Genomic DNA, 17,843 nt, shown 5'->3' on the forward strand with positions numbered 1-17,843 from the left:
TGCACTTTTTCAGCCCTGGCTCAGTGGGCAGCACTCTCACCTCCCGAGCCAGAAGGTCGTGGGTTCAAGTCCCCATTCCAGAGACTTGAGCACAAAATCTAGGCTGACGTTACTAAGGGAGTGCCGCACTGTCTGAGGTGCCATCTTTGAGATGAGACGTTAAACCGAGACCCCATCTGCCCTCTCAAGTGGACGTAAAAGATCCTACAGCACTATTTCGAAGAAGAGAAGTTCTCCCTGGTGTCATGGCCAATAATTATCCGTAAACCAACATCGCTAAAACAGATTATCTGGTCGTTATCTCAATGCTGTTTGTGGGATCTTGCTGTGTGCAAATTGGCTGTTGCTTTTCCTACATTACAACGGGGACTACATTTCAAAAAGTATTTCATTGGCTGTAAAGTGCTTTGAAACATCCTGACTTCATGAAAGGCTCTATATAAATGCAAGTCTGCCTTTCACTCTGCGCCCTTTTTCTTTCAGGCTATCAATAAATTCAGTGGAGGGGGGGCGCCTTGCACTGTGTGAGATTAATAACTAGTGTATTAACACGCTCATTTGAAAAGGGTTGATTTTAAGTTTGTGTTGTAGGTGGGGAGCCCCGTTGCCCCCCCCCATTCTTCGACACACGCAAGGCACTTGCCAGTAACACCCACTCGGCAAATCAGCCCTGAGGTGCCTTCTTTTAAATAATCAACAAGAGAATTTTTCACACAAGCATACTGAGGCGTTCATCAGTAATATTACACAACAAAATTTCAAGGTAGGAATGTTTTGTTGATGGAGACACCCTGGGTTTAAAGAGATACCGGCCACTGACGCTTAGTGTGGGTTTGGAATGAGGATTGTGAAACCTGCTACCGTAATGTTTCGGGAAGATCTGAGGAGGCATTTGATTCTGCTGCCACTATCATGCTTCTTTGACCAAGTGCTGGCAGCAAGCTCACATTTGCCCACAGCCGAATGTTTTTCTTGCGTGACTTTGAAGACCTGGGCAACTGGGAAGAAAATAGTGGGATTTCAGGCTGCCGCAGAAAAAGCTGTGGAATAGCATACCATGTTCAAGTAGATTGGCAAAAAGAAAGAATTTGCATTCAAGAAAGACTTGCTTTTAAATAGCGCCTCTCATGACCTCAGGATGTCCCAAAGCTCTTTACAGCCAAAGAAGTACTTTTGAAGTATAATCACTGTTGTAATGTAAGAAACGCGGCAGCCAATTTGCGCACAGTAAGCTCCCACAAACAGCAATGTGAATATAACCAGCTAATCTGTTTTAGCAATGTGGGTTGAGGGATAAATGTAGGCCAGGACACTGGGAGAACTCCCCTGCTCTTCTTCAAAAAGCATCACTGGATCTTTTACTGAGAGGGCAGACAAGACCTCGGTTTAACGTCTCATCCATAAGACGGCACCTCCGATAGTGCAGCATTCCCTCAGTACTGTACTGAAGTGCCAGCCTAGATCATGTGCTCAAGTCTCTGGAGTGAGACTTGAACCCACAACCTTCTGAGTCAGAGGCGAGAATGATCCTGAGCCACGACCGATACCTAGTGCCTATTTATACAGCGCCTTTCACGTCCTCGGGACGTCCCAAAGCGCTTCACAGCCAACGAAGTACTTTTGAAGTGTGGTCACTGTTGTTGTGTTGGCAAATGCCTCGGCCAATTTGTTCACAGCAAGATCCCCACAAACAGCAGAGAGGTGAATGGCCTTGGATGAGGGATAAATGTCGGCCAGGACACCTGAAAGCAACACCTGCTCTCGGTCTGCACTAGCAGACGCACGTGTTTGATTCAGAGCTTCCACTGGCTACACAACAGAGCTCAGTGACCTCTGATGATACCACTGTGAACTCTCCCCCTCCGACACCCATTCCCTCATGCTGTTCGCTGATCAGAGCCTCATATCGGCACAGAGGGGTGTAGAACTGACATTGTCTGTGGAACTGCGATGCAAATGCGTGCACTGGTGCTCCACGGCACATCAATGGTGACGCTTTTTCCACGATTAATAAAAGGCTTCATTCTAAGGTTGTAAATGTAACACGCGGGGCAGGGGAAGGGAGTTGGTGGGCGGGTAAAAGGGAAAACTCCTATCACTTGTCTGATCAGCACTTTCGATGTCCATCTTTTCAGGGGACCTTGGAGATCTTATATCCCGACGCACATCTGTCTCCGGAGGACTTCAATGTTTACGGACATGGAGGGCGGCATTTCTGGCTCGCCAGCTCCGGTTTCTTCTTTCTGGTAAGAAATGCCAAAACTCACCCTTGTACAATTTGCTTCAAGAGATCTTGTTTCCATTAATAGAGCTGCCACGTGTTAATTCTTCTCCTGCCCCAAAAGCTCCTACAGTCCTCCTCCCTAAATCCTCAGCGTTGAAATCCAGCCACACTGCACGGTCTCCCGCTCTAACTTAATCTTTCCCAGAACCTCACATGCGGTGAGACCCCCGCCCCCCCCTCACCTTCCTCAGTCTCCCCTTCCTCAAACATATTCTAAACAAATAGAATCGAGGGGGAAGGGGACCCTCCAATTTCACTAGTCCTGTACTCTGGGACTAATCACTCTTAAACTTAACACTTTTTAACACTGGTCCCCAAATCATTACTGGACTTTAGGGAAAACTGACGTGACGCAAAACTCCAAGCTTTGAAAGGAATCTTTGCCGTGAGCCCAGAGAGCAGCCAGTTTTTGGAATACCCAAGCTTGGTGTCATCTAATCGCTTTCTGATTTACCTCATCTTCCCTCTCACTACGAGCCTGGAATCCTTCACCTTGGATTCCCGAATAAAGGCGAAAACCTTGTTGAGTCACTGGACACGTCTGGCAATTCTAATGCCTGTGTTCTGAAGCTAGCCCCTCCCCATAGACCCCCCCCCCCCTCCAAACCCCCACCAAATTACGGAATGGGATATTTGCGTACAAAACCTTTTAAAGGGTCAATGCCTCCGCTTAAAAGAAAAACAGAGTTTGAGGCAAAAATGTTTGTTTAATTCATTCTCTGGAACATAGTAGGTACAGCACAGGAGGAGGCCTTTCGGCCCATCGTGCCTGTGCCGGCTCTTTGAAAGAGCTGTCCAATTAGTCCCATTCCCCTGCTTTTTTCCTTCATGTATTTATCCAATTCCCTTTTGAAAGTTACTATTGAATCTGCTTCCACCGCCCTTTCAGGCAGTGCATTTCAGATCATAACAACTCGCTGCATAAAAAGAAAATGTTTCCTCCTGTTGCCTCTGGCTCTTTTGCCGATCACCTTAAATCTGTGTCCTCTGGTTACCGACCCTTCTGTCACTGGAAACAGTTTCTCCTTATTTACTGTATCAAAACCGTTCATGATTTTGAACTCCTCTATCAAATCTCCTCTTAACCTTCTCTGTTCTAAGGAGAACAACCCCAGCTTCTCCAGTCTCTCCACATAACTGAAGTACCTCGTGCCTGGCACCATTCTAGTAAATCTCTTCTGCACGATGTGGGCATTGTTGGCAAAGCTGGCATTTATTGCTAGTTTCCCTTGTACAACTGCTCGGCCACTTCGGAGGGCAGTTAAGAGTCAACCACGTTGGTGTGTGACTGGAGTCACAAATAGGCCAGACCGGGTAAGGACGGCAGGTTTCCTTCCGCTAAAGGACATTAGTGAACCAGTTGGGTTTTTACGACAATCTGACAACTTCATGGTCACTTTTACTGATACCTGAATTCAAATTCTCAACCCGTCATGATGGGATTTGAACTTGCCTTCAGTGGATCACTAGTCCAGTAACACAACCACTGTGCTACCAAACCCAATGTGTGTGAGTGTCCATACACCATTATCCCATAGCGTCCTTTCAAGACCTACCTGAGGCTTTCAGTGTGGATTAAATTGGAAATTTAGGCCATGCGATGTTGCTAAGGTTAAGCATAATGCTGGAATACAGTATTCTGTGTGACCCTGACCCCCACCTCGAAAAGGAACAGTGATTCATTGCAATGTGTGAAGAAAGAGAAAGGAAGAAATAAATTCTCCAGGGAAAGAAAATGAAAGTTTATCCCTTTTTGTTTCCTCGTGCGGAATGTATTTTAATGCATCATTTGACTTCTCCTTAACACTTCATTGACCCATTGTGTTTGTGCAAAGCTTGTGTCACCAATTCACTCGCTCAGAACAGCCGGTAATGGCGGTTCTCCAAGGCCATGCATCTTCCCAGCCTGCTGCCGGTCATTTTCCCCACCTTCCACGCCTCCTTCCTCGCCCTTGTAACTGTTGCCATCCCTTCCCATTCCCTAATTGTCACAGCCTCCCTCTTTTTTTCCCCCACTCCTCCAGCTGTTCTGCCACGACCAGCTCCTCCCTTCTGTTCCACCACTGCCTTGGGCCTCCAACCAGCTTGTACCCACTCCCCCCGGGGCTGGGAGGAGGGAGTAGAAATAAACATGGGAGGAACGGTGGGAAAGGGGTTTGGAGGGATGAATAAGACAAAGTCTCATTGACTCCCCGTTGAAGCTTCCCACACGTGGAGTTCATGTTTTAGTTCCACTCCCACCCTGGAGTTTATATTTTTAACTCTCCCTCTCTCCCTTCCCATGTTTGTGTTTCCTTTAGTCCTGCTCCCGGTGTTAGTTTTTTAAAAAAAAAGTTTGGATGCCTTGAAACCCAAATAATCTCCTCCCTAGTGCTTAAAAGCAGCATTTTTAACCTCCCTCTGTACCGTTTCCCTCACCATTCTCTTCATCGTGTATGCTTTGACTCCCTCTTTCCCACACTCACCCCTCATTCCCCAACCTCCCCAACCTTTCCACACTCACCACCACCAGGCTCTCTGGAAACCCGACCTTACGTCCCTTACTAAACCTTCCACTGCTCCCCACCCCTCACTCCCCACCACCAAACTCTTTGTTGCCCCATTGTGTCACCTTCTCGTCCCTAACGTTTTGTATCTTCCCCATTACATCACCCAACCCCCCACCCCATGTCACATAATCAACCCGACACTCAGGTTTAAAAAAAAACTTCAAGGTGATTTGATCTCTTTGAAAAACATCAAGCCTTTTATTTAACCACAATGCCCCAACTTGCCGTTGGCACATCCACATATAACACCCCCCAAAATAAATTTCCACCAGCATGGAGACCCACCCACTCATATGTAAACCTCCATAAATATTATATGTCTATATACAAAATACTTCATACAATTGAATCAAACGCACATTATATAAAATATTAAAACTATACAGACATTGCACAAATACATTTTAACATTATTTCATATCTCTCACATTGATTTTAATTCCCATTCCTTTTACCCTTAAACCTCTACAATGATATAACCCTTCCAATATATAACTTTTCAATGGCATTTATTCCAATTATCCCGACTTGGAAATATATCGGCCGTTCCTTCATTGTCGCTGCGTCAAAATCCTGGAACTCCCTTCCTGACAGCACTGTGGGAGAACCGTCACCACACGGACTGCAGCGGTTCAAGAAGGCGGCTCACCACCACCTTCTCGAGGGCAATTAGGGATGGGCAATAAATGCCGGCCTCGCCAGCGACGCCCACATCCCGTGAACGAATTTTTAAAAAAAATTCCTATAAAATTTCTCTCTACTTTTAGCTAATTTTACATTCAATTTTTAAGCCACATCCCCTTTATTCCCAACAACATCTAAAATACACCACCACAATAGAGCATTCTCCATAATGCACTCATCAAACATTTTCCAACTTCCCCTGAGCGGATCCACAATTTATATGTATGGAAATTTTACACCGATTTCGTTGTCACTCACCTCTGAGTAACTTCACTGGAGATCTGCTCGGAGTGTATTAAAAGTATTTCATTCTTTTTTAGTCCGATATACCTCAGATATTGTGCCACAAACATGTCCTGTAGCACGCACACAATTTGTCGTGCCTTTCTGATCGCTTTTTTTTTGGCCGAAGAACCAAATTGCTTTTATCCACAAACTTGACTGTGTCTCACGAACCCGTGCCACACACTCTGACTCAGCTTGAGCATTTGCTCGAGCAGATCCCACGAGTCTTCATTTGAATTTCAGGAACATCTGTGCAATATTAACCCCATCTCCTTTCAGGAATGTTAATAGGGACAAATTGGCTTCAGGAAATGTTTGACCAACAGTTTATGATGACAAATTGCATTTTGTGTGTTGACAAAATTGACGGGCAGCTCAACTGTACCTTTTTTTTTAATATGTTCATTCTCGGGATGGGGACGTCGCTGGCGAAGCCGGCATTTATTGCCTATCCCTAGCAGCCCCTTGAGAAGGTGGTGGTGAGCCGCCTTCTTGAACCGCTGCCGTCCGTGTGGTGAAGGTTCTCCCACAGTGCTGTTAGGGAGGGAGTTCCAGGATTTTGAGCCAGCGACGATGAAGGGACAGCCGATACATGTGCAAGTCAGGATGGTGTGTGACTCGGAGGTGGTGGTGTTCCCGTGCGCCTGCTGCCCTTGTCCTTGTATTATTGAATCTGGCATTGAGGTAGAGGATCAGCCATGATCATATTCGATGGCGGAGCAGCCTCGAAGGGCCGAATGGCCTATTCCTGCTCCTATTTTCTGTGTTTGTAGATGGTGGAGGTTGCGGGTCTTGTCTGGCCCCACAGGAGAGGCAGTGCCCTTTTAAAAGCTTCCCGCTTTGTGCCGCAGAACTTGTCTCTAAAATCTCATCCTAATGAATGGGGACTGTTGCTCAATTTTCAATTGATCCCGTTTAAATTTGATTTGCCCTGGAGCAGCCTCGAATCACATGGTGTTGCGACGAATGCCAAGCAGAATACTGTGCAGAAACTCACAACTTTCCACTGCGGTGCAAGCTGCCCTGTGGTCGGGCGTCGGCAAGCTCGTGACCCGTTCTGCAAACACCACCGCACAGCGTGGGCAGCGTCTCCAGGGCTGCCATTCAATCCAGTTCAACAGCTTTTTTTTGTGTTACGTGTGTGTGTTTTTTAAAAAAAAAGAGGGCGAGAGTAGAGCGTCAGGCTGCCCAAGCTCATCCCATTCAAACACTGTGCATCGACGTGCCTCAAGCCTCTAGCCGACACGTTCCCCAAGGAGAGGCGAATTCAGCATAAACGTTGGGAAGTGTTCTGACTCCCTAAGGCAATGGAGCGAGGTTCCAGGAGCCCGCACTACCTGGGTCAAATCCTGGAACTCTCCACCTAACAGCACTGTGGGAGAACCTTCACCGCACGGGACTGCAGCGGTTCAAGAAGGCGGCTCACCACCACCTTCTCAAGGGGCAACTTGGGATGGGCAATAAATGCCGGCCTCGCCAGTAAAGCCCACATCCCGGGAATGAATATTTTTTTTAAATTCCCTTTTAAAGGACTGTAGTGAATCTATAACCCACTGCATGTTTAAGTTATCTGCTCCAGAGGGTGGAGATCAGCTCAGATTGTGGTTGGTTTTTTTTATATATAACTTCAAAGACTTTAATTTTTTTTTCCCTTTTGTTTTCACACTGAGCCCTGTCCTGTACTTTGTTGCTGTTCGCACAAGTCCAGCGGGGTGATTGGGACAGTGATTTCGGAGCAGGAACCCTGTCTAAATTTCCTGTCCCCTTTCTCACCCCAGGCGATTGTCGCATTCTCACTGTCCCAGCAAGACATGAAAGTTGTGGCTTTATGCTTCCTTGTGAAGGGCTGATAGATTTCTTGCAGAGCCTCACACGTAGGAGAATCCTGTTAACTTTGTCCTGCAGTTCCTTTGCTCTTCGATTTTCCTTTTTCACTACCCTGCCTCCCCCACCCACCATTTTTTTCTCCTCATTTCGGGGGTGGGGGGGAAGAATGTGCGTCACAAAGAAACCCGATTCTAACTTCACCTGATGTCCACACGCATGTTCCGGTAAGGGTGACTAGATAGAAGGGAGAGAGGAAACATCAGACAGAACTTTTGCTCCTGACCTCTGCCCATTGACCCTGGCTGGCAAATGTGTGTCGGGGTGGGGGTGTCGTGTGAGAACAGAAGTGGCTGTGATGCCCCCCATAGTTGAACAGCCTTAACATTCGCAGTCCACAGAGTAACAATGGCCATTTGGGTGAGGTACCAGAGGGGGCTGTTGGTGTCCAGGAAGGAGAGAAACATTTTTTTTTAGCATAAGGATGAGGCATGAAATTTTGACCATATCCGTTTACACAGCTGCACTAATTTAGTTTTGGTTGAATTTTTTATTTACGGTTTTGTTTCAAAGCCTTCTAATTATGTTCTTTCTTTACTCCAGGTTTATTCAATGATCGTCATTCTCCCAAAAACCCCACTGCGGGAGAGAATATCACTGCCGTGTGAGTCATTTCATGGTGTCTTTTCTCCTTTGCCGACCCGTATTTATGGACGGTTAGGGGTCTCTCATTCCTGTTGGCCTCCTGAAGGTGGGAAACCCTGCTGGTGGGTACAGTTCCATGCGGGAACAGCATCCTCCAGTGCATGGCCTTAAGGGCCATTCTCCTGTGTACGTGCCCAGACGCCCAGTCTCGCCGAGCTGACCCGTCTGAGCCGGGGGCTGGGCACAAAGCCTGTGGCCTACTTTTTTTTTCTGCAAATGGGTGCCCGCCCGTCGTCGAGAGGGCAAAAGGAAGGCCGTTGTCAGTCCTGCGTAATTTGCACTCAAAGTCCCCGGGGCAACGCAGAGGGGGGCGGAGACCCAGAGTCGCGAGTCTCCGCCCATTTTACCGTTTGGCTTTGCGCCTGGGAATTGAGCATTTTTCTGGGCCCTTAGTTCTAAGTGTGTGCCCAGGAATTAGAAAGAAAGAAAGAGAGAATTTCTTGCATTTATATAGCGCCTTTCACCACCTCATGACGTCCCAAAGTGCTTTACAGCCAATGAAGTACTTATTTGAAGTGTAGTCATTGTTGTAATGTAGGAAACGTGGCAGCCAATTTGCGCACAGCAAGATCCCACAAACAGCAATGAGATAAATGACCAGATAATCTGTTTTTTAGGTGTTGGTTGAGGGATAAATATTGGGCAGGACACCGGGCCGGGGGGATCTCCCCCGCTTTTCAAATCGTGCAGTTGATACTCATGTTGGGGAGTGACTTGAGGTGGCGTTTACACTGCAAGTTTAGCGTTTAACAGTTTTGGCTTTGTACTGACGCTAAACTTGTACAAATTAATGGGACTGTGGATTTAAGCTGCATATATGTGTGGCCCTGAGGTTCAGTGGTGTACACCCAAGCTGCCCACAAAGGCAAAAAAAAAAAGCTTTTACGCCTCTGGCCTCGAGAGTAAAGAGGGGCTCCTGATGTGCTGGAACATTCAAAGGGAATGGACTGACTACGTACAAGTGATTGACCAGACCGGATGTGCCAGTCACAGCTCCATGAGCTGCAAATCAGGTGTGGAGGCCTGAACCGACTCAATTCCCTCTTTCAGCGTCAGGTGGGGGTCGCCAACTCTCTCCAGGATCGCCCTGGAGTCTCCAGGAAATTAAAGATTAATCTCCAGGACACTGCTACAAGCAAAAACCCAGGAGAAAAAACATGGGGGAGGAGGGTGGGGGGGCATTAAAAGAAATTGTGTGTATTTTTCATTTTCATTTATTAGTTATAAAAGGCTGCTTAATTGGGTGGGGGTGGGGGGGGGGGGGTGGAGAAAGGAGGTCATGTGATGAAATCTCCAGGAATACATCCAACCAGAGTTGGCAACCCTAGTGTCAGGTCAGGCCCTGATTCCAGACTCGCGCCACATTTACGTTCTAACTACAGCGTTGGCACTCGGTGAAACCGCGTCACGCTCGGTTGTCTTTAGTACTTTTATCTGGAAGGAGCACAGGTTTGTCTTTTACTTATTTCTTTTCCAAATCCCTGCAGCCAAGAAAAGCTTCTACGTATACGCTGGGACCTTGTCACTGTTGAACCTGATCCAGGGAGTGGGGAGTGCGCTGCTGTGTGCTAATATCACAGCAGGACTGTGGTAGGTACTGTCTTTGTACACGGGCTACAGGAGATACTGTTCCATGTATTTTGGCAACTCGCAAGGGTTATGGGGAGGGGGAGGGGATTTTCTCATCACTTCCAACCATACGGAACTCCTGCCCTGGAGTCCCTGCTCAGATTAAGTCCCACAGTGGGGCTCGAACCTTCCGACTGAGGGGAGAGAACTACTGCAATGGAGAATTTTTTTTTTTTTAAATTAAAAAAAAAGATTTAAAGCTTGCGTTGTCTATCGAAATACACGCACAGAAAATACCCACTGAGACCCGTACAGATTACACGATGGTGAAAGTATTTCATGGCGTGGGGAGGGGAGGGGCGGGACCCGTCTAAATTGAAAGGAAGGACAGAGAAGTACTTCCGATTCAGGAATTATCCATCGATGAGGCAACAACTCCAAGAACGGCCCACTCCAAAACAAATATAGAATTACACAGAATGTACAGCACCGAAAACAGGCCATTCGGCCCAACTGGTCTATGCCGATGTTTATACTCCACGTGAGCCTCCTCCCTCCTTACTTCATCTCACGACCATCAGCATACCCTTCTATTCCTTTCTCCCTCATGTGTTTATCCAGCTTCCCCTTAAATGTATCTATACTATTCGCCTCAACTACTCCTTGTGGTAGCGAGTTCCACATTCTAACCACTCTCTGGGTAAAGAGGTTTCTCCTGAATTCCCGATTGGATTTATTAGTAACTGTCTTATATTTATGACCCTTAGTTTTTGACTCCCCCACAAGCAGAAACATTTTCTCTACGTCTACCCTATCAAACCCTTTCATAATCTTAAAACCTCTATCAGGTCACCCCCTCAGCCTCCTCTTTTCCAGAGAAAAGAGCCCCAGCCTGTTCAGTCTTTCCTGATAGTTATAACCTCTCAGTTCTGGGAACATCCTTATAAATCTTTTTTTGCATCTTCTCCAGTGCCTCGATGTCGATGCCTTTTTGTGATATGGAGACCAGAACCGTGCACAGTACTCCAAGTGTGATGAGAACGAGGAGAGGCAATATAAACTAGAGGGCACGACTCTTTTTAAAAAAAAAAGTACAGGAACAGAGCGATCTGGGGGTATATGTGCACGAATCGTTAAAGGTGGCAGGGCAGGTTGAGAAAGCGGTTAAAAAAGCATACGGGACCCTGGGCTCTATAAAGAGAGGCATAGAGTACAAAAGTATGGAAGTCATGATGGACCTTTATAAAACACTCATTCGGCCACAACTGGAGTATTGTGTCCATTTCTGGGCACGGCACTTCAGGAAAGATGTGAAGGCCTTAGACAGGGTGCAGAAGAGATTTACTAGAATGATTCCAGGGATGAGGGACTTTAGTTACATGGATAGACTGGAGAAGCTGGGGTTGTTCTCCTTGGAACAGAGATGGTTGCGAGGAGATTTGATCGAGGTATTCAAAATCATGAAGGGTCTAGACAGAGTAGATAGAGAGAAACTGTTCCCATTGGTGGAAGGGTCAAGAACCAGAGGACATAGATTTAAGGTGATTGGCAAAAGAACCAAAGGCGACATGAGGAAAAACCTTGTTACACAGCGAGTGTTTAGGGTCTGGAATGCACTGCCCGAGGGGGTGGTGGAGGCAGATTCAATCATGGCCTTCAAAAGGGAACTGGATAAGTACTTGAAAGGAAAAAATTTGCAGGGCTACGGGGATAGGACGGAGGAGTGGGACTAGCTGGATTGCTCTTCCATAGCGCCTGTGCAGACTCGATGGGCTGAATGGCCTCTTTTCGCGCTGTAACCTTTCTGTGATTCTATGGAGACCAGAACCGTGCACCGGATTAATTTACTGTTGGTTTTAACTTGTGTAACAGTCTTCTCTTCCCTCCTGTCGCAGCTGTGTGGATATCACCACTTTCCTGTACTTCAGTTTATTCGCTCCTCTGATGTATATAACATTCCTAAAGGGTTTCTTTGGGTAAGTCACCAGTATATGTAACTCTACCGCAGTAGGGTGCGTTCAGTTCTCAAAAGTAGAATTTATCATTGCCGTCAATCGAGACATTAAATTATTGAAAGAAAGAAAACTTGCATTTATATAGCGCCTTTCACCACCTCAGGATGTCCCAAAGCGCTTTATAACCAATTAAGTATTTTTTGAAGTGTAGTCACTCTTGTAATGTAGGAAACGTGGCAGTCGGTTTGTGCACAGCAAGATCCCACAAACAGCAATGTGATAAATGACCAGATAATCTGTCTTAGTGATGTTGGTTGAGGGATAAATATTGGCCAGGACACCGGGGAAAAACTCCCCTGCTCTTCTACGAAATAGTGGCTGCGAGATCTTTTACGCCCACCTGAGAGGGCAGGCGGGGCCTCGGTTTAACGTCTCGCCCGAAAGACGGCACCTCCGACAGCGCAGCGCTCCCTCAGTACTGCTGGGAGCGTCAGCCTGGATTTTGTGCTCAAGTCTCTGGAGTGGGGCTCAAACCCACGACCGTCTGACTCGAGAGGCGAGAGTGCTGCCCACTGAGCCACGGCCGACACACTGAGGGAGGTGCTCTGAGCTTCCCCAGATCTGGCGTCGTTTGAGTCGAAAGTCTTGCTTCTCTCAAACCCTTCTGCACCCCCCTTTTTAACCTGCCCCGCTGCGGACGTTGACATTTTTTTTTTTGGTGTCCGGTTGCCCTCCTGCAGGTCCGAGCCCAAGATCCTCTTCTCCTACAAGTCGCAGATCGACGAGCCCGACGACTCGGACGTGCACCTCCCCCAGACCCACTCCGTCGCCAAGAAGGAGGCGCTGGAGCCCGGGCCCTACTCCAACACGCAGATCGACGGCTCTGCCTCCTACCTGGATGACTTGACGGTCGGCAGCATCAACAGCATCGACAGCGACCGGTGGAAAATAATGAACGCTTGAGAAGGGCGAGGAGGGGAGGGGAGGGCAGCGGCAGCGCTAGGCGGGTGGGGGGAACCTGCGACGTCTCTCCTCGCGTCGCCTCGTCAGACATCCCGAGATTTCAGTCATGGAACGTACCGATTATTGGGATTTTATAAATCCTCCCATTTTGAATACAATTTGTCATTCTGAGGACTTCAGAACTGTGTCTCCCCCCACCCCGATGGTTTTATTTTTTTTCTCGTACAATTCTGCAGCCCCCCCCGCCCGCCCCCCCCCCCCCCCCCCAACCAAAACAAAATAACAATAACCCCAACTTCGGAAGATTCCACATAGTAATCTGAGCCACAGTGGTGTAAAGTAGTGTTTCATTTGTTTGTGCGTTTTAAATATTATTGTCTCTCCGTAAAGTTCCAAGCTGGAGGCTAATTTTTCTTTTCCTCTTCTTTGAAGTCACTTCGAAATAAATTAAACTAGTTTAAACAGAAAACGGGGAAGAGTTTGAAACTGTTTCCCCTGCCCCAGTGTTTGTTTGCTCCCTTTTTTGTTTATTGTACTGCCTTGTCCTCGTTCAGCATTTAAGCTTTCTTATTGATTTTTTGTGGGGGAGAGGGAGGAGGCAAAGGCCATGTCCGATGCAATATTAATTAAGTCATGGTTCTTTTCACTACAAATGGCTGCTGCTCAGTGGACTAATGGTTGGGAGTTTCCCAGTTGGGTGGGCAGTCTGGCCTCTAGCTGTAGGTTGATTTTTCTTTTTCTCTTGGGACCGGGTGCTGTTTATTGAAGGATCAAGCACGTTTACTCAAAGAGGGAGTCCCGTACGATGTGCGGGCAAACCCCGGGCCGGTGAGGCTGCCCGTGCAGTTCGGACACCTCCTGTGCTGTGTGTATTCTCTGAGAAACTCATCCTCGGCTTGGGCTGTGGGACGGAGCGTCTCAAACGGGAGGGACTCGTCTGTTTCGCTCTTCCTCCTGCAGCTCCCAACTTGGTGGGGTTCCTCCCCCCGCCCCCCCCCGGGAACCTCACCCGAGTGTCCACCCTTCATTCAGGAGGCTCGGCGCCGAGCGTTAGTGGGCTATTCGACTGCAGGGGCACCACAGCCGAGCCCGGTCTTGTCCTCGCCCGATGTCCGCATGCACGCACTTTCCAACAGGTGTCACTGGGCATCCTGGCTCCCTTTTGAGGGGGGTTCTAGCACTTTCCCGAGTCCAGGGGCACAGAGCCTAGTTGTGCCTCTCCAAATACAGCTCTAGCCATTTAAAAAGACAAAAAAAGCTTTCTCCCTGCATCAGATGCCCTTCCATGAAGGGCTCTATGCGGAAAGGCAGATGTGGTGCAAAATTGACCCAGATTTCTTAGCTACCTTTCCTTTGTCCTTACATTTGCACCCAATTCTCCCTCCTCGCCATAATATAAATATATAGTCTCTCTCCCTCTCTCTCTCACCAGGCTGCTATTGGGAAAGCACCACACACAGATTCACAGGAAGGCTCCTCTCTCCCCAAGAGCCTCGTCTGCACTGGCAGCCTCCATAGGCATCGGTGGCATCTCCCTCGCCCAACAGAGAAGAGTTACGAGGGAGTATTATTTGAATGGAGGAATAGGATTGCGGTTTGGTGTTTTTATCTCCTCAATTTACCAGCCAAAAATCGACCGCAATTGAAATTTAAACCGTGGGGTAGGAGCACAATTTATATCTCACGATAGGTGGATAACATGGAATTGGAATTCAAGCCCCCACCCACCCGCACCACCACCGTGGTAAAATAATTAACGTTAATGTGTTTAGTCCCATAGAAAACATTTGCAGCTTCCACGGAGCATTCTGCACAGCCCCAGACCTTGTAGATTCTGTGAGGGTAGATTTTAACTGCGTGTGACAATGTAAAACGGGCAGTAGCAAATCGGCCGCCCGTTTTACATCTCTCCCGATTTTTTAATTTCCACCGACTTCAATAGAAATAAAACTCGGGAGAGCTGTAAAACTCTATAAAACTTTTACACTATCGCACAAAGTCACAACGACCGCCACTTTTGTGTGTGTCTCCATCTCGACTTCTGTCTCTGAATGCCTCTTCCCCCTCTGCAAGGAAATACCCAGTTTTTATTTTGCTGTTTAACAAGTCCGAATAAATTTTCTTTTTCAACTTAACTTGACTTAGGATTCATCTTGTGCTCTTGTCAGGTGTAAACTGAAATCTCGATGGGACATTGCGGTCACTGGGTGTGTTTAGTGCATTGGTGCCTGTACATTATAGGGGGGAAAAAAATCACACTCTAGTTAATGTTACCTGATGCATTTCTTGTGTGAAGCTCTTAATTTATCTCTCAAATTAATGTCATCCCCCAGTAACGGACCGGTACCCACCGTTATTTCACCCGAGTCTCACACAGCTCCAGAGTGCTCTCCCCAACAACAACTTGCATTTATATGGCGCCTTTAATATAGTAAAACGTCCCAAGGCGCTCCACAGGAGCGATTATCAAACAAAATTTGACACTGAGCCACATAAGGAGATATTAGGACAGGTGACCAAAAGCTTGGTCAAAGAGGTAGATTTTAAGGAGCGTCTTAAAGGAGGAGAGAGAGGCGGAGGGGTTTAGGGAGGGAATTCCAGAGCTTAGGGCCTGGGCAGCTGAAGGCACGGCCGCCAATGGTGAGGCGATGAAAATTGGGGATCCGCAAAAGGCCAGAATTGGAGGAGCGCAGAGATCTCGGAGGGTCGTAGGGCTGGAGGAGGTTACAGAGATAGGGAGGGGGCGAGGCCTTGGAGGGATTTGAAAACCAGGATGAGAGTTTTAAAATTGAGGTGTTGCCGGACCGGGAGCCAATGTAGGTCAGCGAGCACAGGGGGTGATGGGTGAACAGGACGGTGCAAGTTAGGATACGGGCAGCAAAGTTTTGGATGAGCTCAAGTTTGCAGATGGTGGAAGGTGGGAGGCCGGCCAGGAGAGCATTGGAATAGTCGCTTACGATAACAGATGAAACTATAGTTTGGAGGAGCAGAATCACTAATGGTGCTGCTGGGAGCTTTTCACAATTTAAGGGACGTCGTACAAAAATTTCACCCAACCCACCCACCGTTTTAGGAATTGCTGGACGAGAAAAGACCAAGGTCCATCTAGTTCGCCTTCCGCCATCCCGGTAATCGCACGATACGATGATAATGGAGTTGTTGACTAATCGTAACAATCAATCTCCATCGATTAGGCTCCGACAGACCCAGACATGAAGGGACGGAAACACCCAGTGGTGGAGAGCTTTGGGAACCATAGGTCCAAAGTCACCTGTTCCTCCCGAGCCTGTTACACTCGCTCAAATTACTCATGTACTGGATCCCAAAAGATACTGCAATCTGAGTGACCTCACACTCGTGTATGAGCAATATGTAGGATTTATTTCCTTGTGGGTCTTGTGCCTCTTTGTACCTAAATCTCATTGCCCTAAGTTGTGATTTTACATAAAATAATGCCCAGAATTAAATTTTTCTGCTCCACTTCTACGGTCAAAGTTGCTTACTTCAAAATACCTGAATTCATACTTTTTAAGCACCAAGTTCTCACCTTGCTGTGGTGTTCACGTTGCTAAACTCAAATGATTGGATAGTTGAAGTCTCTTTCAATCAGGAGTAGGCTGTGTAACTCTTACCACGTTCCCCCTCCCCTTCACCGTGTTGCGGAGAAGGTTGAGGAAAGATTAGATAAAGGCTGCGAGGGTCCAGAGTTTGTGAAGTTTTTCTAATCTGTCCTAAACCTTCTCGGCACCACTCCCCAGGGTTTGGGTGTTTCCACACTGAATGTCGTGCTCCAGATACAGGCTCACCAGAGAGAGCACTGTACAGCTTCAGCATGCCTCTTCCCCCGCCCTGCACCCCTCCGCATCCCCACCACACCCCACCTGCCCGCCCCAGACTTGTTCACTGCTGTTTGAACAACACAGCTTCAGCATTCTGTTTGCTCGGTTATTTGCTCCACTGAGATGACTGGACATGGTCAGTGTTGAGTCCATTCTCCCAGATCCTTTCCCCAGCAACTTTTACACAATCCGTTAAGTATGCCCCCACTTTCTCTTCCAGTGTACCTCAGGACGTCCCAAAGCACTTTACAGCCAATTAAGTACTTTTTTTTTTGAAGTGTAGTCACCGTTGTAATGTAGATCCCACTAACAGCGATGTGATAATGACCAGATCGTCTTTTTTTAGTGATGTTAGTTGTGGGATAAATATTGGCCCCAGGACACCAGGGGAGAACTCCGCTGCTCTTCTTCGAAATAGTGGCCGTGGGATCTTTTACGTCCACCCGAGAGGGCAGATGGTTTAACGTCTCATCCGAAAGACGTCACCTCTGACAGTGCAGCACTCCCTCAGTGCTGGCACTGGGAGTGTCTGCCTCGATTATGTGCTCAAGTCTCCAGAGTGGGGCTCGAATCCACAACATTCTGACTCGGCAGCAAGGGTGCTACCACTGATCGGGCGGGGTATAACATGGTTGGCCGATTTGCTATCACCCATCTTGCACTACGGTCCATCGTCGCTCCCTTTTACCGTCGAAGCTCACACGTGAGTAATGGTCACTTGGGTGAGGTACCAATAGGGCAGCTGGAGCTGGCCGTGCAAAAAGCTGTTGCCTTTCGGAGGGGAGGGGGATAAAATGCAGCGAGAAGAAGAATTGAAGAAACTAGTCAGCAGAGAGGTGAGTAAAATTATCCTGGCACCACTGGCAGACGCTGAATTAAAGTTTCCACTTGTGGGGGGAGATCAAAACTAGGGGCCATAAATATAAGATAGTCACCAATAAATCCAATAGGGAATTCAGGAGAAACTTCTTTACCCAGAGAGTGGTGAGAATGTGGAACTCGCTACCACAAGGAGTAGTTGAGGCGAATAACATAGATGCATTTAAGGAGAAGGTAGATAAACACATGAGGGAGAAAGGAATAGAAGGATATGCTGATAGGGTGAGATGAAGAGGGGTGGGAGGCGGCTTGTGCGGAGCATAAACACCGGCATAGACCAGTTGGGCCGAATGGCCTGTTTTTGTGC

General features: G+C 47.6%; 1 protein-coding gene across 3 annotated transcripts in view; it reads left to right on the forward strand.

Moving 5' to 3' along the window:
- tpra1 (transmembrane protein, adipocyte asscociated 1) overlaps nucleotides 1-14,953 on the forward strand; it is a 62,759-nt gene extending 47,806 nt beyond the window's left edge. For all 3 annotated transcript variants that reach the window (XM_067998403.1, XM_067998404.1, XM_067998402.1), the window contains exons 7-11: nucleotides 2,136-2,246; nucleotides 8,230-8,290; nucleotides 9,819-9,921; nucleotides 11,796-11,876; nucleotides 12,596-14,953. In XM_067998403.1, the coding sequence (XP_067854504.1) occupies nucleotides 2,136-2,246; nucleotides 8,230-8,290; nucleotides 9,819-9,921; nucleotides 11,796-11,876; nucleotides 12,596-12,818 (579 nt within the window). In that variant the 3' untranslated portion in view covers nucleotides 12,819-14,953. The remainder of the gene's footprint in view (nucleotides 1-2,135; nucleotides 2,247-8,229; nucleotides 8,291-9,818; nucleotides 9,922-11,795; nucleotides 11,877-12,595) is intronic.
- Nucleotides 14,954-17,843: the final 2,890 nt, after the last annotated feature.

This window comes from Heptranchias perlo, chromosome 17 (genome assembly GCF_035084215.1).
Source record: "Heptranchias perlo isolate sHepPer1 chromosome 17, sHepPer1.hap1, whole genome shotgun sequence".
Taxonomy (NCBI): domain Eukaryota; kingdom Metazoa; phylum Chordata; class Chondrichthyes; order Hexanchiformes; family Hexanchidae; genus Heptranchias; species Heptranchias perlo.